This window comes from Bacillus rossius, chromosome 15, assembly GCF_032445375.1.
Source record: "Bacillus rossius redtenbacheri isolate Brsri chromosome 15, Brsri_v3, whole genome shotgun sequence".
In the NCBI taxonomy this organism is placed as follows: Eukaryota; Metazoa; Arthropoda; class Insecta; order Phasmatodea; family Bacillidae; genus Bacillus; species Bacillus rossius.
The window spans coordinates 4,675,014-4,698,615 of NC_086342.1; the positions used below are offsets into that span (position 1 = coordinate 4,675,014).

Below are 23,602 nucleotides of genomic sequence, written 5' to 3' on the forward strand. Positions count from 1 at the left end.
TATAAGAGTACTTGATTACTGTGTCCGAATTAGTTTACCTTTTTCAATTGTTATATGCCAACACTCATTTATCTATGGTAATGTAAAATGTTTTGGTTTTTTGAGGTACTTAACCTGTAATTTTGAATTGAAATATAATGTATTAGTTTTCAGAAAGAATCAGTATATCACTAAATTCGTTACTTCATATCTATTAGTGCTTTATTAGTTTCTTGTTTATGTAAGAATGTTGGTTTTCCTTTATTTTCAAGCCTGCATTTAATGAGAAACTGCGAATTTTCACCCACTATTTTCTAGAAATGTTCGATTTATGCACGGGTAATTGACGTATGAGACGGATCATTGTGAGTACAGCTTAGAGTTTATAGATTAACAGTATTCAATAAGCAGTAAAAGGGTTGTAGGGCTAAGCCTTCTTATCACAGCGAGAGAGCCAAAACCCGAAGATCATGCTTTTTTTTCCGTATCTTTAGTAGCTATCCTAACCAAATCAACCGTCCTCAATGTTTTAAAGTATTTATAATGTAGCTAACCTAACCTAATTGACGATTAGTATCCTTGGTAAATCTGTATTGTACGGATTAGCGCCAAAAAAAATCGTACAAATATGAAATAACTTTCATTATATGCTCTTTTACGTCCTCTTTTCAAACTGCCTGCGGAGATTAAAAATTCCAATTACTTTTGGAGATATCGCCGTTCTTATTTTGCAATAAGTACAAGCCCTATGTAATCATTCAACAGTCGCCATTTTATATTTTGCCGTGTGTGCGTGAATGCCTAATTAACAGAAATTTCCCATTAGGTAAGGTTAGTTACATGATAAATACTTCAAAATAAACGGAAATTAAAAATAATATCAATTAATTTTACTTGTATAGTTTTAAGTATTTATAATGTAACTGACCTGACCTAACAAAACGGGACAAAGGTAGATTAGGTCAGGTCAGCTACAGTATAAATACTTTGAAACTGAACGGACATTAAAAATAATAAAAATTAATTTTAATGGTTGTTTAGTTTTAAAGTATTTATAATGTAGCTGACCTGTTCTAACAAACCGGGAAAAAGGATGAACAGTAGGAACTCACGTAATTTTCTTTTTACGTGATGTAGTCGTTCAACTACGTCGCGAAAAAAATAAATAATAATACTTGTAAACAAGCAACAATGGTGAACGCGGAAGCCTACGATTCACTCATCCTTCTGGACATACCCGAATACTCACGTTGGCAAGCCTTCTTTCAACAGACGAGAGGCAAACGCCCAATCGTGCATCTTCGGTTTTTTTTTTTTGTTTATTGTAAATAAATATGCAACTCATGAAAACTAATGGTCAATTAGGTTGTTAGCTACATTATAAATACTTCAAAACATTGTGGATGGTTGATTTGGTTAGGATAGCTACATTAAAAATACTGTGAAATCATGTAAACGGTTTCCTAGCGCTGGATAGCTACATATTAAAATGTTATTTGCTAAGCAACTATAAAATGATTTTACGGTTTTTTTAATGTAGCTATACTTACCTAATATAACCAACCATCTACAATGTTTTAAAGTATTTTTAATTACTTCTTGCTAATTTTAAGAAAAGAAGGCTTGCCAACGTGAGTATTCGGGTATGTCCAGAAAGATGTGTGAATCGTAGGCTTCCCGCTGAACGCCGCATCAGTGCACAACATGAAAATTAAAAAATTCAATATATCCTAAAGTATTTGGAATTTCTGATCTCTGCCAGGTTTAATGAAAAGAGGAAGTTAAAGAGCACAGAATAAAGGTATTTTCGGATTTTTAAATTTTTTTTTTAAAAAATCGCCAAAAAATGAATATTAAAAAATTTGATATCTCCAAAAGTAATTGGAATTTTTTATCTCCGCAGGCGGTTCTGAAAAGAGGACGTAAGATAGCATATAATGAAAGTTATTTCATATTTGTACGATTTTTTTTGGCGCTAATCCGTACAATACAGATTTACCGTATCCTTTTGTCAACACCGCCATATTTATTTACAATGAACAAAAAAAAAACCGAAGATGCACTCTCGGACGTTTGGCTCTCTCGTCTGTGAAAAGAAGGCTTCCCTTGTAGGACAGCAGTGGCTGGAGAATCCAAGGAGAATCTTTACCATTGTAGTACTATAAACACTTGGAAGGATGGAAAAGATGCTAGTGTTTTGTCTGAAATGCATTTTTTTTTCAAGGGGTGGTTAGTTTTTTAGGCTTAGGGGCCTTTTAAGGAGGTACTGTATTTAAAAACATCAGTAGTCCAGGGTAATTGCAAATTTTTCAATTTTACATCTGAATAATTTTTGGCAACAGGTGCACAAAATTCAACTCTTAAAAGTTTTTTTTTTTTTACACCTGTTCTGATATCATTGTAGCACACATATTTATTTCTTTAACCTCTCTAAAAGAAAGTACCCATTGGAAATTCAGAATTTTTATGGTATATCTTACTTAACCTGACTAACCTAACCAACCTAACCTAGACACTTAAATAAGAACATATCTAATTTTACTGAGCTGAAGATAGCTCTATTCGCCGTGTCTATCCGGCCGCCTATAACAGAGAGCTTAGGACAACAACAGCCTAAGTCATTCCACGCAACTTCAGGAATTTCCACCCAAGTTTTAAACCCACTTTGTGAACTTTCTCTAACATAGTAGGTACCCAGCATCCTTCATACATGTGTGTACTATCAATGTGTGAACCATTGTACAGGTTTAACCAGGGGCTTAAATAGCCTTGAAAGTGACAATGAAAATCACACATTCGAGGCCAATCTCGCATGCGTGGTCACAACCAACGGTACATATTCGACGCCTAAAATTTCCCTTGCTATTTTCCCCTAAAACACCCCTGTAGTACGCCTTACTTCTTGCACATTATGTTGTCCTAATGGACTACTAAAAGTGTACAAAGTTTGAATAAAATCAGTGATCCGAACATTGTAGCTTTCCCTTGTCAGTTTTGTTTTACCTTTGCAGTGAGTAACCTGGTTGGAGCACCTGGGAATAACAACAGTATAGCGTGGGCGGTGCAATTACTGCTCTGATGAAATTTAATTAGAAATAAATTAAAATAAATGTTCTTTATTATTAGGTGTAACTATTATTTAGGATGTTTTTATTTCCTGTTTTCTCTTCCCTAGGATTTGGCTGTGTGGTGTTTTTTTTATTTTAAAAAACCTAATAAGCAAACCAATTCATTATTAACTCACAGCCATCCCCATTCAAAATTTCTAAATGTTTTGATAGCCTGAATTGCCATCACTTTAAAAAGTAAGCTTTATTAAGTTTTTTATGTCAGAGTTGGTAAATTACATTCTCTGTAAGAAATAGCTTTGAGTTTTTACTAAACCGGACAGCACAAACTTAATGTATCATATCTGGAGAGGTATTTTTATTTAAAGCCAAAAAAACGTATGTATATCCAAACACAATAAAGATATTCGTGTTGACGTAGGCTTGTATTTCAGAGTTAATGCTTTTAAGCTGTCTCTTAACTTGCATATTTATAGACTTGCTTGCATTTTATTGAGCTGTTATATTTATTGTTTTAACCCTTAGCCGGAGACGTGAAAATATTTGACATATCTGGTGACGTGGTGCCCCTCAGACCCCAAAATGTTTTGTAGAAATTAACTGATTAGAAATTACTTTTGTTCCATGTAAAATTATTTCATGCATTTTTTATACTTATTAATTAAATTTAAAAATAAATTAGTAAAAAATTATTTACCAAATATAAAATAAAATTTTTTCCATTGGAGTTTGCTCAAATAAATCTAAAAATGCCTATTTGTAATACTTGCTTTTTAAAAAAAAATAAGCAAATGGTAGCCTAAAAGTTTTATTTGCTATTCAATATAGATATAGTGAAAAAACAAAATCTAGAAAACTTCTACGAATAATAAGACTTTTTCATAAAATCTACAACAGATAAATTTTCCCAACAAAAATAAATTACTTTTTTCCCCCCAAATATTTTCTTTGCATAACCAATGCTTAAACCACAACAAAATATATAATCTAGCTAACTAGAAAGCACATGAATACTTATATATTTTGAAAATGGCATTTCTACATAAAATATATTAGTCGAACATTGTTTGAAAAAATTAATTTGTACGAAAAGTACTCTGTAGTACAGTATTTGCACATGTTTGCTCTGCAATCATCACACATTGCTTTTCCACACACACTTTCATCACTTAAGTCACTAAAAATATCTTTCAACCACTTAGAAATAGTTTCGTCATAATCTGGATCGCCCACACGCACACATGTTCGTTTAGAAGCCATTTTATCACTTCTGAGATAGAAACATATCTGGTGACGTGGTGCCACTGCGACCCCAAGTTATCTTTGCGACCTGATATTTAGCGCCAGACAGCGTAAACAAATCTGACACTGCAGGAGGAGACTATGTGATATCCAAGCGAAAGGTAGATGGCACCACAAGCAAGTGCCTTGAACTGCACATAGATGGCAGCAAGTTAAAGTTTTGCTGGGGTCACGGAGACCCCACGTCTCCGGATAAGGGTTAAAATGTATTGAAATAGGGCTAAAATGCTAGTGGTAGTTTTACATGACCCAATGTTTTACTGATGGTTATTGCTCAATAGCCGTGGCATCTGTTATGCGTGGAACGAGTTGTCTGCGTGTCCCTGTGCAGGCGACCACGTCGTCATGACGGCCCTGGACGAGATGCAGAGCAACATGCTGGTGGCGTTCCACAGCGCGCTCTCCTGCATCTACCTCCCCATCATCCTCAGCGCCCTGTACTTCACCGACTTCCTGTACCGCGTGGGGACGACGTCGTTCCTGCCCGTGGTGGGCGTGCTGGCGGCCATGGAGTGCGTGAAGCGCGGCGTGGGGAACCGCTGCCTGGTCAGGGACGTGGTCCTGGGCGCGAAGGGCGACGACCGGCAGCCGAGGAAGGGCAGGAGCCGCTCCCGGGAGCTCCTGAGGAGCTGCGGCGTCCTTCTCGCGGCCCTGGCCTCCTTCTTCGTGCTGGCGGTCCTGCTCGGGGCGGAGGCCTTCAGCCGGCACGAGGAGACCTTCATGCTGAGCCTGCTGCTGTGCGTGCTGGCAGTGTTCCCCGTGTGCCTGAACGCTGGGCCCCGCGCCGTCCCGGGGGCGCTGAGGGGCGCCCGACCGCTGCCCGGCGTCCTGGGCGAGCTGCTGCTGCGCAACCTGCAGTGCACGCTGCTGGGGGCGTGGCTGGGCGCGGCCGTGATCCCGCTGGACTGGGACCGGCCGTGGCAGCAGTGGCCCGTGCCGTGCTGCCTGGGCGCGCTGCTGGGGCACACCGCCTCCAACCTGCTCGTGCTCGCGGCCATGGTGCCCGAGATCGCTCGCGCCGGGCACTCCTCCAAGAGGGCCCGCTAGTCGCTGACCGTGAGCGAGACGTGCGCGTGATATCCTCACCTTACGAACAACAACCTGTGTGGGTGGTCCGTGAGTGAGCGTACCACATATCGGACTTTCAGTAACGATCCATAATGTCATTGATAATATAATATAGCCTATAGCCTTCCTCGATAAATGTACTATCCAACACTGAAAGAATTTTTCAAATCGGACCAGTGGTTCGTGAGATTAGCGTGTTCAAACAAACAAACAAACTCTTCAGCTTTATAATATTAGTATAGATTACGTTTGAGTATACTGTAGTGCATCTGAATCAGTGCTATACCCTGGAAAAACATAGCTGGGTGGTCATTGAAAGTCATGAAATGGCTTTCGTTCTTTTAGTTTTGGCATAACCACTTGGCCACATTCAGATGTTAGCCGTGCAATGAAAAGAGAAGATGATTGCAGCTTCACATGTAGTTTGGGGCGCACAGCAGTGGAATGTCCTTGATGCAGTGCGTTTAGGCCACGGCCGTGCTGGAGTAGCTATTTCGTAAAATTAATGAATTTCAGTATAGTGGTGGACAGGAATACCAAATAAAATTAATTTTAGCTGCTTTAAAAAAAAACATTTGAGCAAGTCTTTCAGTAGGTATTCGCCAGAGATGTGTGACATCTAACCTTGGTAACGAGAAAATTCATGTGTTCTCATGTTGCAAATACACTTATAATATAAAAAAAGCTGACAAAATTTAACGTAGAATTATTTAAAGTAGTGCTAAGCGTGATAAATATACGAAAATTGTGTTTTCAACTATATTCTTGATGCAAATCACACATGGTTTCTGCACCCGTTCCTAGAATTCATTGCCTGAGCAGCTACGTCAACTAAAGAAAAAATTTGATTTGCAGAGCGAAAAGGTTAAACTATGTAATGAAATGGTTCCTATAAAAGCAAAAAAAGATTTGTAGAAAATACTAAACCCGGATTTGGACCTGATTTTCAACAAGGAATATTATTAAAATACTGTGCATCTTGTTACAATTCATTTAACAATTAATACTATAACGTTTTCTTTTTGGTTTTGTGTACTTTAGTTCATGCTATCCATCACAGTTGGGAGAACTGTCGTTACACATTTCCATTCCATACACGAAATTACTCCCACCAAATGCTGTTTAGTCGGATGAGTGCGGGTCTTAAACTGAAATGGGAACAGTTTTTTTTCTAAGTGATAAGGTAATGGCAAAAAAATGAGTCTCTATGGTTTTATTAGCTCTTCATACTTTTTTTTTTTGTGAGATTGTTCACTTTTTTCGGCTCATATATGCCCCCAAGAATGCATTATTTTTGCAGGTTATTTAATAGTGTAATATATCTTTCAATTTTGGCCCCCTGAAGTAAACTTTGTTCCTGTACTTTCAGCTGACAAACTTTTGTTAGGTGTTGTCAGTTGTACTTGTTCTAGCTGTGGATGTTGAAAGGAATCAGCTATTCATAACCATGCACTGTGAAAACTGAAATTGCATCTTGTACAGTCACAAAGAATTTTTAAAGTGATGATCACATTGGCAAATGAATATATAAGTGTAGAATATCTTAAATAATGTTTTTATAAATGCTGTAAGATAACTTTATAAATTATGTGTCTAAAACTTAAAATCCTCTGAACCTACTTTTCTTTTGTACGAGATTTAATGTGAGTTAAATAATTTTAATTTAGAAATGAGATTGAATTTGTTAAGTTTGAGGTTATGTCCAACCTTATTGTTATTAGAGAAAATTGTAAGCCATAATAGATCCAATAACACTATTATCAGTTGCAGTTGGAGAAAAAAATTTGAGTGTCAGGGTCTTTACAAAATCATTACTCCGACCTCATTTAGTTAAATTGATCTTAATCTGTAATGGTTCAAAAAAAAGTTTTGGATTACAATTTATTGACACAGAATCTCACTTATTAGATAGAAATCATTGCATCTATAAATTTAATTTTTTTAAAGAATTACAGAAAAAAAAAATTCCAAGGATAATGTAGAATAAGATTTTGCCAGTTGATGACTTTGTTCAAATATTCACCACAAAATTGTAAAAATTTATAAATTATTGAGAAAGCTGGTAGAAATGAGTTTGAATGAAAAGTCAAAATTTTTTGTAGTGTGACTAACGTAACTCTAACGTAACGTTATCACTTTAATATCTGTTGGAAGAGGCAAGATTTTACTGTTTTCTGGGGTCATTTTATTTATGAAAATATGTTAAGATGTATGTTTTCAATCATCAAAATTCACTTTAAAATACACTCGGCAGCAGGGGGGAAAATGAACACCGATTTCCCCCCATTATTTTAGTAATAAGATTTTTTTTTATTTGTGGTAAGAATTAGTTTCTTGGTAGAATATTTAAACCAATTTTACCATAAACATATGTTTCATTGATAACATTTTTTTAAAAATTATAATTCATTTTTGTCAGGTTCTAATAAAAGGTAGTCTCCCATCTTGCATGGCGAAGGACCCTAACCCTCTCAGGCATAGTCATAGAACAAAGTACATTTTGAACGTACTCCACCGGCACAGCATCATTCTTCACGAAGAGCAATTTGAAGGTGATTCAAGTCACTAGGACAGGATGACGATGCTTAACACATCTCCCTAAATTATTCCACAAATGCTCTATCGGATTCATATCGGGAGATGGTGCAGGCTAGTAAAAACTGTAATTCCCACATGCTTCAAGTATCCGGTGATAGTTATTGTGGTATGCGGGCGTGCATTATCCTGCATCAAATTGAACTGTTCACCATTAAATGAAGCAAATAAGATCACATCCTTAGTGTATGCTCTAGGCAGTCGGAGCCCCATTATTAATGAAAATCAGTTCAGTACGAGTGTAGAAACTTATTTCTCTCCAAACCATAACAGATTGCTCTTGGAAAGGTTGCGACTCACAAAGAGTACACTGAACGTATCACTCACCTGGTCGTCTCCAAGTGAGACGCGTCTGTGAACTCATCAGTGCTTTCCCAAGGCAATTAGTTGTGGTTTGTGGAGGAATAAATTTCTACACTCGTACTGAACATTGATAATGAGGCTCTGACTGCCCAGAGTGTGCACTGAGGAAGTGCTTCTAGAGGCTGTTATCCCATTAGCTTCATTTATTGTACAACAGTTCGTTTTGATAAAGGATAATGTACCACAGGCAGTCAGGTATAGGGTTTTAGGGGTTCAAACCCCCCCCCCCCCCCCCCCCAAATTCGAAAAATCACATTAATTTACATTGCAATATTAACATTTATTCTTCCACAGTAATTACTTATTATTACATTAATATTTTGAACTCGCCGCGCCGCCGCCGATTATCCAATGACACCGCCCGCATCATCGCTCTCATTCAGTAACCATCGACATGTTTGCGTGCCGTACCCCGCGCCACGTATGCACCCGTTGCCTTCGGTCGGCTTGGCTGTTGCCAGTCGGCACCGATTACCGAGTGAATCTATACCGTGTGAACTGCACTGTGAACCAAGTTATTTTATCATTTGTGTGATCATTGCATTGGCTCTGGTTGTGATTTCACGTCAAGTAACTTACTGGCCATATTACGGGGGGTAAGCAAATTGTAATTTAATAATATATTAAGTCAATTCTAGACATGCAGTGTAGAGGAATCGAAACCTGATTGTAAGTTTTGGTTAAATTGTCAATTTGTCAGACATGTTAATGGATTTTACAATTTAAGTAAAAATTTATTTATAAATCAAAATATATTGTCCATTGTCCTACCCTAAATCTCTTTTAAGGATTAAAAAAAAAAATTTCACCTACAGTAAATAATCGACTGGATGAGAGTCTTTTTTTCTTTTCTTCCCTAAAGACGACCAGCGCAATTAGCATATTTTCCGTAACTTGCTTAATGATTCATTTTGGTTATTTTAATGTTAATATTACCTCTTATTTATTTGTAATGTTTGTAATTTTTTTTTCTAGGGTACAATTTTCACATTGTCAAGAAATGGACAAAATTCGAGAGCTGTTACCCGCTGATCACCAAAAAAACCTGCTTGCAATGTGCAAAACACAGTGGGTCCACAAGCATGAAGCTGTCATGAGATTCAAAGGTATTTATTCAGCGATTGTGAATGCTCTTGAAGAACTCCAGTCTAGCCGTAATAAGGAAATATAACAACAAGCCGTCCAAATGCTTAACAAACTTAGATTTTCGGATTTTGTGATTTCCTTGGTGATTCTTAAAAAAGTCATGAACCATACATGTCGCTATCGAAACAGCCGCAAGCAACTTAACACCGACCTGATTGCAGCATTCAGCCACATGGATGATGTTATTAATGCCTTGCAACTTTGAGGAATAAAGCTAATGACGAGTATCCTCATCTCTATGAAGCAACAAAGGTTTTGCTCGAATGAAATGGTGGTGTACTGCAGATGCCATGCATAGTCGGAAGGCAGTTGAACCGCTCAAACATTCCTGCTCCGGATATATGCTCGCATTGCAAAATTAATTTCTTCATCCCATTCCTTGAAACATACAATTGAATGAAAGGTTTACGAAGCACCGTAAAGTAGTGACGGCACTATCTGGTGTGTTACCTTCAAATTTCGCGGCCAGTTCCGAAATTGAAGAGGCAATCTGTATGTACCCCTCACTGCTTCCCATTTAAAAAGAAAAACAGATGAATAATTCTATAATGCATTTGCATTTTTTTCACGTGAATATTAATGTTGCACTTTGTCATTTAATTTTTTTAAATTCCCTCCTCAATATTGAAGCCTGGCTACGCCTGTGCAATGAATGTCTGCATACCACAAGAGCTATCACTGGATATTTGGAGCATGCAGAAATTACAGTTTTTACTGGCCTGCACCATCTCCTGATATGAATCTGATAGAACAAAGTGGAATAATTTAAGGAGATATGTTAAGACATCATCATCCTAGCGATGTTATTCAGCATCAAATTGCTCTTTGTGAAGAATGGGATGCTGTGATGGTGTAGTACGTTCAAAATGTACTTAGTTCTATGCCTGAGAGGATTAGGGTCCTTCGCAGTGCAAGAGAGGATAACATCCATTATCAGGAGGCCATCAGCTGACAGAAAATCTAATGAAAATTATGAATTATAAAAAAAGTGATAAATTATTTTTTACAGTATTTAAAAATTATTTGTTTATGGTAAAGGTTGTTCGAATAACCTATCAGAAAAACTAATTGCATTTACTAAAATTACCATGAAACTCCAGTTTGTTCTGGGTTTTTGCTGATAAGTGTATTCTGCCCAGCTACAGATGTTGCCCATAGTTAAAGAGGCGGATAAAGGAGAATCACGGTAACAAAAAAAAAAAATTAAAAACCAATAATAATGAAATTAATGTTTATTTATCTCATGCATCCATTCTTGCATGGGCACATGCACTGCCAGTACTAAATACAAAGCATGGAAGAAGAGCACTTCTGTAGCATCTCATGCTGCCCGTAGCCCCACACACTCAACTGTCGCACCGTCTTGTCACCGTGGCTCAGAAGTTGACGACTGCACGAATACTGGAACATGAAATTAATTACTGGCAATTATTTTACACCAATGAAGTTTAGTACCACAAATCAATGATTTGTCAGTTTTTCAATTGCTCTAAATTAATGGTATACAAGACTTCCCTTTAACATATACCATAATTAAAAAAAAAAAAGATAAAAATTCACAGAAAACAAGACCAAATCAGCTGATGTCAGACAAACGGAACAAATGATGAGACCAAACAAACATATGGAAAACAATACGATGATAGCACAGACAAAAATGTCTAACATATAAATATCATACAGCACATGAATTCTGTTGAAGGAACTTAGTCGTGAAAAAAACTAATATAACACAGAAGAACCCGGTGGGCTAACAACGACCAGACAGATTAAATGCAGGCATACAACAAACCTGGACAACGCAATAACATATTACCACAGCAATAAAGATAAACAAGCACTATGGCCAAAACGAAGACGATTGCACTGATGAGCACAGAAGATTTCCAATGAGAACAGTTGCGCATTTCGGGAACTGACATCTGTTCCCGTCATCAGACACAAACAGAATGATATTGGACGCTGGAAAACCATGGTTTTATATATGTTAGCTCATCTACTTGCACAGTCAATGGCAGGCGAGCGCTATCCTGATAAGTCGCGCACAAAAAGGAGTGATATTATTGGCTGATGTATTGCTGTGAGGGTTGTTGGTTATTAACTTGAGTTGTGTAGTAAATAGGTTTCTTTTTTAACTAAAGGTACCCATATATTTTTTAATTCATTGCTTTATTGACTGATAATATTGCTAATGCTGATTCCTTAAGTTTCATTTTCATTGGGTGTTCCTACTGTATGAGTGGTACAGCATTGTCCCAGGGTATTCCTGGCTGTTGTTCCAGGCATGTTCGGCAAGTCTAGATTATTGAATTTCACCCTTCGTTATGTTATTTTTGTGTTCCTTAATGTGTGTTGAAAGGACACTGTCAGTTTCCCCTATGTACATACAACCACATTCGAGGGGATCTGATACACACAGTTCTGACATTAAAACTTATCTATGGCTGGTTTTACTTTGGTAATCATACTTTTGATAGTGGAATTTGACTTGAAAACTGTTCATAGTCTGTGTTTGTTTCCTAACCTTGTTATTTTTCCCGAGAGATTACGAACATAGGGAATGATTAATGTGCCACTTGATTTATCTGTAGTGTTTTGCTGAGTGATTTGGGATTTGTTTGATATCATGTGCTGTTTTGTGGGTAGCCATTTGCTAGTAGATCATATTTGAAGTGATTTTGTTCATTAGAAACTGATTTCTATATGGTACAAATAACTTCAGCTCGATTGATTAAAGTCTTAATTATGCCAGTTTTATTGCTTTTTGGATGTTTGGAATTGAAATGAAGTTAATGGCCTGTATGAGTTGGTTTCCTATACACTTTAGTGGTGATTTTGCAGTTTTCCCAGGAAGTGAGGACATATAGGAAAGAAAGGTTCCGTTTCATTTCCATGGCCTGAGAGAATTGAGGAACTGGACTAACTTTTCTAACTTTTCGGGGCTATGTTGCCAACCAAGGCAAGTGCAGTCAACAAAACAGGGCCAGAATTTAGGTTGAGTGTTTGTTGTGTTCAGTGCTTCTTGCTCGAAACTCTCCATGAAAATGTTGGCCATGAAGGGAGAAAGTGGAGATCCGATTGCCATTCCATCGGTTTGCTTGTAGAATTAGTCTTTTAAATGGAAATAGGTTGTATTGACACAGAGTAATACGTTCCATGAGTAATGGAATGGGTGGTTATTTGTGTTCTTTCTTTCAAGGTGCTGTCACATTCCAATTTGGTTTTCAGAACTAAGTAGTTGTGGCACAGGCACATTAGTAAAAAGGCTTTGAACATCAAAGCTTACGAGTATGTCAGTTGCTGGTATTTCTAGTGTCTTGGTTAGGGAGATGAAGTGACCAGAATCTTTAACGAAGGTAGGTGTTCTGCCGGTGCGCGGTTCAACTTTTTTTTTAGCAGAAATTTGGAAAGTTTTTGTAATGGAGAATTACAAGAGCTGATGATATGTCGTAAAGGCAGGCCTGGTTTGTGGATTTTTGGTGGACATAAAGTGAGGTGTTAGGGCGCGCACCTTGTTTTGTCTGGTATGTGGCTCTGGTGATTTAAGTGTCTGGTACACTTTGGATTCAATGCTATAAGTTAAATCTTTTTCCAGCTGTACAAAATGGGCTTAGTTAATAAGGTTGGTAATTTTGACAATATAGTCTGTTCTGTCTAGTATGACTGTGGCCTGGCACTTTTCAGCGGGAAGGATGACAATGTCAGAATCTGCTCTTAGTGTTTTTATGATTTTAAGCTCGTCAGACAAAATTTTTTGGATTGGGTGACCTTGCTGATGTAATGCAAGTCCGAACAGGGTGGAACATTCGGACTGGCATTACATCACCAAGGTCATCCAATCCAAATAATTTCTCTGACGAGCTTAAAATCATAAAAACACTTAGAGCAGCTTTTGACATTGTCATCCTTCCTGCTGACAAGTGCTGGGCCACAGTCATACTAGACAGAACAGACTATATTGTCAAAATTACCAAACTAATTAACTCAGACCATTTTGTACAGCTGAAAAAAAATTCAACTTCTAGCATTGAATCCAAAGTGTAACAGACACTTAAAATCACCAGAGCCACATACCAGACAAAGCAAGGAGCACCCTTACACATCACTTTTATGTCCACCAAAAATCCACAAACCAGGCCTGCCTTTACAACATATCAGCTCTTGTCATTCTCCATTACAAAAACTTTCCAAATTTCTGCTAAAAAATTTAACCCGCGCACCGGCAAAACACCTACCTTCGTTAAAGATTCTGGTCACTTCATCTCCCTAACCAAGACACTAGAAATACCAGCAACTGACATACTCGTAAGCTTTGATGTTCAAAGCCTTTTTACTAATGTGCCTGTGCCACAACTACTTACTGTTCTGAAAACCAAATTGGAATGTGACAGCACCTTGAAAGAAAGAACACAAATAAATACCAATTCCGTCACTCATGGAACTTATTACTCTGTGCGTCGATATAACCTAATTTCAGTTCAGCGACAAATTCTACAAGCAAACCGATGTAATGGCAATTGGATCTTCACTTTCTCCCTTCATGGCCAAAACATTTTCATGGAAAGTTTCTAGCAAGAAGCACTGAACACAACAAACACTCAACCTAAATTCTGGCCCTGTTTTGTTGACAGCACTTGCCTTGGTTGGCAACATGGCCCCGAAAAGTTAGAAAAGTTTGTCCAGTTCCTCAATTCTCTCAGGCCATGGAAACGAAACGGAACCTTTCTTTCCTAGATGTCCTAGCTTCTAGGGAGAACTGCAAAATCACCACTTAAGTGTACAAGAAACCAAACTCATACAGGCCAATACCTTCATTTCAATTCTAACCATCCAAAAAGCATCAAAACTAGCATAATTAACACTTAAATAAACCGAGCTGAAGTTATTTGTACCAACAAGAAATAAGTTGCTGATGAACAAAATCATTTGAAGTATGAACTACTAGCAAACGGCTACCCACCTGGCATTATAAAACAGCACATGACAACAAACAAATCCCAAATCACTCTAAAAAAAACTACAGATAAATCAAATGGCACATTAATTATTCCCTATGTTCGTGGTCTCTTGGGAGGAAAAAAAAAAGACATTTGGGAAACAAAAACAGTCTAACAACAGTTTTCAAGTCAAATTTCACTATAAAAGCATGATTACCAAATTAAAACTAGCCATAGATAAGTTTCAATGTTAGAAATGTGTGTATCAGATCCCCTCGAAGGTGGTTGTATGTAGGTAGGGGAAACTGACAGTGCCCTTTCAACACACATTAAGGAGCACAAAAATAACATAAAGAAGGGTGAAACTCAAAAATCTAGACTTGCCGAACATGCCTGGAACAATAGCCAGGAATACTCTGGGACAATGCTGCACCACTCTACTGGAGGAACACCCAATAAACATTTATTGTCAGCATTAGCAATATTATCAGTCTTACAAAGCATTGAATTAAAAAATATATGAATACCTTTAATTAAAAAAGGAACCAATTTACTACACAATTCATTTGCTAACCAACATCCCTCACAACAATACATCAGCCGATAAAATCACCCCCTTTTGTGCACGACCAATCAGGATAGCACTCGCCTGCCATTGGCTATGCAAGGAGATGAGCTCCAACATATATAAACCCATGGTTTTCCAGTGTCCAATATCATTCTGTTTGTATCTGATGACGGGAACAGATATTAGTTCCCGAAATGTCACAACTGTTCTCATTGGAAATCTTGTGTTCGTCAGTGTTATCGTCCTTGTTTTGTCCATTGTGCTTGTGTATCTTTATCGCTGTGGTTATATGTTTGCTGCGCTGTCCAGGTTTGTTGTGTGCCTTATTTAATCCGTCTGGTTGTTGTTAGCCCACTTTGTTTGTATGCGATGTTGTTACCCTCTTTTATCGCATAATCGTCGCACCCATATTTTAGGGTGTCAAAATTTGGATAAAAAAAACTGCCATGACAAAGTTGGTCAACCGGAATTATTGTGCTGTATGATATTTATATGTTAAGCATTTTTTGTCCGTGCTACCTTCGTTGCGTTGTCCATATGCTTGTTTGGTCTCATTGGTTCCGTTTGTTCAAAATCAGCTGATTCAGTCTTGTTTTTTGTGAATTTTTATCTTTAATTTTTTTTAATTACAAACAGTGCAAAACTGCAATGGTGTGTGTACAAAAAGCTGCCTTGTATCAAGATTCCCCATTGCATGAATCACTTAACGTACGTATAAATTTTTTTACCTCTTAAAAAACATACAAGCAAATGTGCAGGCTAGTATAAATTCAGGTTTATTATGATTTTATAATGAAAATCAAATGCAGTACTTTGGTAAAACCTTAACAGGTCAGAATATTGCTGGATGATTGTCGCCGGGGTCACGCTCACCTCTTGCCGGCGTGCAGCAGCTCGAAGGCCTCGTTGAGCTTCTCGAAGGGCAGGCTGTGCGTCACGAACTCGTCCAGCATCAGCTTCTTGTGCAGGTACTCCTGCACCAGCTTGGGCACGCTCTCCCTGCTCTTCCAGCCTGCACACACAGACATTCGTCACGTTGCGGTTTACCTAGACACTCCCGAATTCAACCTTTGAGAAACGTCACTGCCCGTCAGGGCCGGCGCGTCCACACAGGCGAACCAGGCAACCGCCCAGGGCGCCATGTAGCCGGGGGCGGCGCAGCACGACACATAACAGCTGATATAATGTTTAACGATCATTGAAACTAGATGAAAATGGATTTTTGTAACAGTTTGGAATGCTTATATTGATATAAGTAATTATTTAAAGTCCACGGTGACCTGTTTATGATTTGTAATAAGTAAAAAAAAAACACAAGCCTGCTTACATTTGATTGTTGACTAAATCTTAGGCTTACGTGATGCATTTTGAGGCAAGGAAAATTTTTTTTGGGGTTTTTCGCCTAGGGCGCCAATTTACCTTGCACCAGCCCTGCTGCCCGCAACCGTACACAGTTCACGGCAAGTGCAGTTGGGAATGAAATGTCAGAAGGTCACTTGTAAATTATATTTTTTAAAAAAAATCTAACGGTTGTACTACACGAGAGAATTCAAATCATGTTTCAGGTATACCTAATGCCATTCTTACGTTGTAACACAACTGAAACTTGAACGTGCTTCACAAAGGCAAGCACCCGACCGCACTACAACATTCCTCGAAAACCTTCAACAAGCTGTTACCAAGCCGCCTACTTCTCAATCATCACACCAGTAAAACCACGCATGCTGGTAACAAAATTACTAGTGGTGCACCGATATGACTTTACCGATTACCGATTCGATTACCGATTATGAGAGCAATAATCGGCAGATACCGATTCAGTTACCGATTATAATGAAGAAATTTTTTCAAGTGTAATAACGCACACAAAATTTTTTATTCCCATGTGAATTTAATAACAAGAAAAGGTAAAATTGAGAATACAGTTATAATAACAGTATAAATATATATAAAATATAATATTAAGTCATTGAAAGGGGAAATTAAATTAACTTCTATTTAAATATTTGTTATTCTAAACAACTTGAACTACAGTCTAATAATTGTAATTTACAATGGGTAAGTTTTTGTTGCGGAAAACTAAAATTATTATCGACTATCACATAAGGTTGCATCAAGAAATTACCGTTTAACAATGTAAACATGCTGATTTATTTTGTTCACTTGAGTTTATAGAAAAATGTTTCCACACTTCACTTTTTTTTTTCTCCCTACTCGCCATCTCACTATAATTATATAAAAATTACTAAAAACCAATTCTAGCACATGTGATTTTATTTATGTTGACTGAATATATAAAATTATAAATACTTTTTCACTTTTCACGTCACATACAAATAACAAACGGATAATGTTACCAAAGACGCCCATAACGAGTTTGTAAAACGCAGTGATAAAAACTAGAAGGTATCGGGACCACGATTTTGAACCGCTACTACGACTCGAAAAGATCGATTGTCATAGAATCCACTGCAACTGTTTGTGGTATTTTGATTGCGTGCCATCTATTTTACTTCTCTGGCTATACGTAATGTACAAGGCCACTAAACAAAAGACGAAACGTAAATAAACGTGTAGGAAAAATGCATTTTTTATTGGTTGAGGCAATGAGATTTATTAAACTTAACGAAATATCTGTAATTATGATATGTCGCAGTTAGATGAATTTTGTAATATAAACAAATATTACCGTATTTCGTCCTAAAATGTGTAACAAAATATTACACGGTAAAAACCTACTTAATTACGCCGGGACGTAAATAATCGGCAAAGTAATCGTTAAGATAATCGCCGATTACGATTAATTTGTAAGTAACCATAATCGCCAATTACGATTCATCGGTATCCGCATCGGTGCACCACTAAAAATTACCACTACACTTGCGCTGCGAGTTATAATGATCTACGCGTTTCTAAGTTTTTTTTCTACAATGCCCACGTATGTGCTTCCCATCAATGATTAACTACTGACAATCAACTACACCATCAGTAGACCCAATTAAAATTACCTCTTCTTGCAAATATTTTGTTCTTTATTTTAAATATGTGGGTCACGCCATTTAGAATAAAATTCCACGTTCACCCGGCAGCAGTTACTCTGCCGTCCGCAGGTCTTGCCGCCCGCGAGCTATCACCTGGCACAGAGAACACATCCCGCGATCATTTGTTTCTACCGCTGCAGAGTTGCTTCACAGTTGGGCACAAAATAAAATCATGTCGCCAGGGGAGCTGAAGACCTGTCCCCAACACAAGACATCACGCCACTCACTAATCGCTGCCAAGAATCATTTTGTCAGCAGCACAATCAACATTTTACCACAATGCTAAGTATGCTTTAGTCTGACAGGGCAACTATTTGATATAAATTATTTTTTGATTAACTAAATCCTGCATTGTATTATAATCATGAGCCCATAAGCATGTAAATATGTGAAGTCCAACTAATAACATGCTAGTCTAAAAAAAAAAAGGTTTTAACAAATCCTGTGCATGTATATTTATTTTCACATTGGGCAATATGATTATAATATAAAGAATTACATTGAGCTAGGTCCATGCCGATTAGTTATCTCATCTCGGAGCGGCGGACATGTTATTTATTCGATGGCAGAAAATTATAAATGCCTATAAAAGTATTGCAGTACAACTATATAGCCTAGTGACAGAATCTGAACTCAATGGATAAGAAGATTTGAATGCTCAATCACATGTAACCTATATTGCTATATATAATATAAAATTAAATTAAAAACTTATAATCAATCCTAGCTTTGATATTTACTACACAAATTTTCTTTATGGTGTGATTATTTCAACAGTGAGTAATATTTATTGTTAATTAATCATTATTGATAAATAATTGATATCCTAGGCAGTTATTTTGAAATAATAATTTTGTTAAGTCATATTTATCTAGAAAATTGTCTTCTTTCTCTCTTTTTTTCTCTTTGCCGTTTTACCCCTTGTAATATACTAATGGGTTGAAATTTGAATTTACGTATACTGAGTTATATGTGTTTTTTTTACCTAATTCAAAATAAAAATTATTGTATTACACACTTAAAGCACTAACAAAATTATGAAATATATTTTTTTTGCTGGATACTTTGCAATAATTCAGAAGAAGAAAAAAATTTAATCTAAAAATAAATCCATGCACTAATATTAGCCTCACTTACATTCCCAAGTAGTGATCATAAAATGTATGCACGATAATGCAAAATCAACAGCACAATTATCACTAGAATAAACACGAACAGAATCCTCATAATGTGGTGTTAGTAATGCTTCAAACAAACAACGAAAGCCACCAATTCCTCCAGCCTTGGTTCTACACTCGCCCATTAATTACCATGCTGAACGTACTGACCATTATAACACAATGGATCGACAGGCACAATCGCAGGAAGCAGGCTGGGATTCTTAACTCTGTATTAACAATGACTGTGAACCATAACCTCATGTCCTCTATTCTACTAGCCTTCACCCAACTCCCTGAGTCACAATTAGCAGTCAAACACAAAGTTTTTTGCTGAAGGCACTGCCAACCTGGCAGAAAATGACTTTGTACATAAAATTTCCTCACAAATAAACACACAAACATAATTACATAATTAAGCATTTTGAGGATTTGTTTGTTTTTGACACAAATGTACTGCTACAAGAAATTTTGGCACACTTTTACCTTCGAAACAAAAGGAAAGCCAGTTGACCTTAGATTTCAAAGGGATAAAAACTACCTCAAACCCCTCCACTCTAAATGAAACCTGGGTAATGCCAGGTACTTACATTATGATCCTAGTTTTTATTTTCCCGACAGAATGTACTACCATAACAAATAAAATGCTGGTAATTAAAATATTTAATTGAATTTATAGGCGTTAATATTTTATACATTAAAAAACTTCAAACTTTATGAAATTTTATGAACATTAAGTCAACTGGTTAGCAATTGGATAGCAAAAAATAACCATAGCTGTATAAAGGCTAATATATATATATATATATATATATATAAAAAATGAATATTTGTTTGTGTGTACCATATGACTGCAAAGGTTTCTGAGTTAGTACAACCATTTTACAATAGTAGACGTGTGAATAGTTTAAACAAATGTGTGTATTTCATATAGTTTATCAGCAGTTTGTGTGTTTTCGCACACATGACAGAAGTGAATTAAATATAAAAGCAATAGAGAGTTAACATAGAGATAGGAAGAGGCTAGAGAATGCACTAGAGATAGATGAAGGAGATATATTACAGAGAGAGAGAGACAGATACAGATATAAATATAAAGATAAAACAGAGAGATGCTTTGTATGTGTATATCTACTTCAAACAAATTTAAAAAAAAAAAATTGAATGAGGCATTGCAAAGCAGGTCACGTATTAGCTAGTCTTTATTAAAGATAACACTAGGTTCAATCATTAAAATATCTCAATCTAAATACCGTAAAACCTCTAGACGGTGAAGCTCTTCATAACGATCTTTGTTAAGTCTGAGTCAATAATGTATCCGACACAAGGTATTTTCACCTCTATGTAACAAACTCTTCTCAATGAAAACTCCCCTATAACACAAAGACAGGTATCAATTTTCATAATGAGCCATAATTAGGGACCGGGAAAAATTCGCAAATTCATTTCGCGATAGGCTAAAATACAAATAGTTATACCTCGGTGCTGCCTCTGCTATTGGCTCACAACTCACCTGGATGACTCTGGGCCGACGAGAAACACCCCAACCAACGCTTTATACGAATCACAGGCTGCTGCTACGTTGGGGCGTCTCACAAGACAGCAGCCGATGGGTGGGTGAAATTTGACCGAGAGTACGTACAACTATGGAATTCATCCTACAGGTCATTGAACCCGCGAATTTTTTCCGGTCCCTAGCCATAATTAGTTATTTTTAATGTAGTTTATCGAACATTGGCAGACAACAGTAGCGACGCTCACCTCCGAAGGCAGTGCCCTTCCAGGTGCGGCCGGTGACCAGCTGGAAGGGGCGCGTGCTGATCTCCTGGCCGGCGCCCGCCACGCCCACGATCACCGACACGCCCCAGCCCTTGTGGCACGCCTCCAGCGCCGCGCGCATCGTCTTCACGTTGCCCACGCACTCGAACGTGTAGTCCAGCCCGCCGTCCGTCAGGTCCACCAGCACCTCCTGGACCGGCTTGTCGTGGTCCAGCGGGTTCACAAACTCGTTGCAGCCGAACTTCCTCGCTGGAGCCGGCAGACACACAGAGTATCTCAACCACAACCTCTAAATGTTTACACACGCATGCTTCAGATTGTTTAGAACACACAGCAGTAATTTTCCAACAGAAAGTGATCTCTTATTTTCAACTGTCTAATAAAATACACTTTATCGCTAGAGACCTGCAAAATTCGCGGTTTCGATGGCCTTCAGGATAGACTGCACATACCCCTGTACACTCGGGCAAATAACGCAAGTTCATTGGCTGCCGACTTGTAAGTCGTCTCAGCTGGGTTATCTGTGATTCGATCCTCCTTTGGTTGAGGGTTTATAACTGGTTGAGATTCGTCCAGATGAACAGTAAGCCAATAGAAAAATTATCTAAGAGCTAAGAGGTATATGTGTTTGAATTCTAGCCTATCACCGAATGAATGCGCGAAATTTGCAGGTCTCTATTTATCACTGACGAAAACAATATTAAAGCACGTATTAATTCACTCGTTAACTATACCAATAACTTGAAGCAATATTTCGAACTAGACTCAAATTTTAAAATGCACATTTCCTGCTCCCAAATTTCTCCTAAATGAAAAAAATTGACACTACCTTGTGCCTTGGTTACTAGCACAATTTATATCTGCATTTGTTAAATTATAGAACTACACACATTGTTACATTCCACTGGCGACTAAACAAATAAATATCACTAATCAAAATTGGTTTTACGTACTTAATTTATCAACTCACAGAGCCAATGAGTAGTTACTACATCCACTTCGTTCCTGGGCATGTCCAATTGTGGTCTACCATCATACCTCAGTCACCGCAAGCCAGCACCAACCGTACAATGATTCAACCGATGCTGAATTTGCATGCCTAAATACTAACTATTCCAATACAATTATTTCAGGGAGCGAAAAGTTATTTCAGTCACCATATCAATGCCAATGGTAAAAAAATTTACATTCTCCAACATTTAATTCAGCTTTAATTGCAAAGTAGCAAATCTTTTAATTTTTTAAAACTAGAAATTCTTCTATTGACTAACCACTTTCCTCTAGTTTATCATGCTAAAATATAAATATAAAGCATAAGTAATATTAGGTAAATATATTTTTGCCAGTGAGAATTATTTATAGCTGTAGCTGGTATATGTAGTGGTGCACAAACATGGAAACAAGTAAAAGCAATTCTGAAATTCACCCAGTGCACACGGTGAAAACCATATGAAGGAATAAATGGATTAATGCTTAAAATTTCTTAGAGACTGATTTAATTAGGGACTGTTAGGTGTGATGAGGTGACAACAGTCCAATGATGGGATTAATGGATGAGAGGAAATGATTTACCTCGAGAAAACTCACCGACTCATGACAACCTACACCACATTTTAACATTTTCAAAAGTAACCTGATTTCAACAGTGTCGAGACAAGATTCGAGCTCTCTCGAGATATCCAACGTCTCAGTCAACGTATGAAAACAGGGTAACACCACAGAACACTGGAGCGGGGGTAGCGTACAGGGCGCTACAACACACCTATCTCGAACTTGGCGGGGTTGAGGTCGACGCCGATGATGCGCTTGGCGCCGGCAGCCCGGCAGCCCATGGCGACGGCCAGTCCCACGGCCCCCAGCCCCCAGATGGCGCAGTTGGAGCCCGGCTCCACCCCGGCCGTGTTGAGGGCCGCGCCGTAGCCGGTGGGCACGCCACAGCCCAGCAGACACACCTTGTCCAGGGGCGCGCTCTGGTCCACCTGCCGGCACAGCGACCGCTCAGCCTCCACCGTCTGGCGGTCCAAGCCCTCCACGAGTTTATACATGCTGCTGCTTCACATGCCTGTTTCAGATGAAACTACGTTGACGTTCGATAATCCAACACGGCTGTGTCCCGAGCGTGCGGGAGTAGAGACCTTTCACTGAACAATGAACCAATGACTAACACTGCATCATCAACAGAAGATAGAAAATGACTCTCTCTCTCTCTCTATTATATATATATATATATATATATATATATATATATATATATATATTAGCAAATACATAAGTATCACACTTAGCATTATCATCATCAAGAGTGCGGACTGTGATCTTCACCAACACCCACTATTTTGGAAGTGCAATTGGAATTGCTTACACGCTTTCCTTTGATTTACACAGTTTGCTGCTGGTCTTTTACATTATATGACAGCAAAAATAAGAAAACAGCATCACAATTAATTTATATATATATATTTTTTTTTTTTTCTCACTAGGATTTACACTATATCATGTGAGATTCCACCCCCGAGATGATTTAATTAAGGCTATGCAAAGTATCAAATCCAATAAAACTGCAAATGTGCAATTTGTAATACTTTACATATATTAGAAA

At 37.7% G+C, this 23,602-nt stretch overlaps 2 protein-coding genes across 3 annotated transcripts in view; one reads left to right on the plus strand and one right to left on the minus strand.

Annotated features, from left to right (window-relative positions):
- On the plus strand, positions 1 to 10,920 carry LOC134539718 (uncharacterized). 2 transcript variants are annotated; one of them, XM_063381956.1, is made up of 2 exons: positions 1 to 77; positions 4,681 to 7,087. In XM_063381956.1, exon 2 carries the CDS (start codon positions 4,695 to 4,697, stop codon positions 5,394 to 5,396), a length of 702 nt encoding a protein of 233 aa, XP_063238026.1. In that variant the 5' UTR covers positions 1 to 77; positions 4,681 to 4,694; the 3' UTR covers positions 5,397 to 7,087. The 2 variants fall into 2 exon arrangements, with proteins under 2 accessions (XP_063238026.1, XP_063238024.1); XM_063381954.1 differs by lacking the exon at positions 1 to 77 and adding an exon at positions 89 to 344 and having other exon boundaries at positions 4,681 to 10,920.
- Positions 10,736 to 23,602, minus strand: part of LOC134539717 (alcohol dehydrogenase class-3) — a 21,478-nt gene continuing 8,611 nt past the window's right edge. Inside the window, exons 5-8 of the mRNA XM_063381953.1 lie at positions 22,766 to 22,982; positions 20,986 to 21,252; positions 15,900 to 16,038; positions 10,736 to 10,922 (exon numbers count right to left, since the gene is read on the minus strand). Of these exons, the coding sequence (XP_063238023.1) occupies positions 10,898 to 10,922; positions 15,900 to 16,038; positions 20,986 to 21,252; positions 22,766 to 22,982 (648 nt within the window). The 3' untranslated portion in view covers positions 10,736 to 10,897. The remainder of the gene's footprint in view (positions 10,923 to 15,899; positions 16,039 to 20,985; positions 21,253 to 22,765; positions 22,983 to 23,602) is intronic.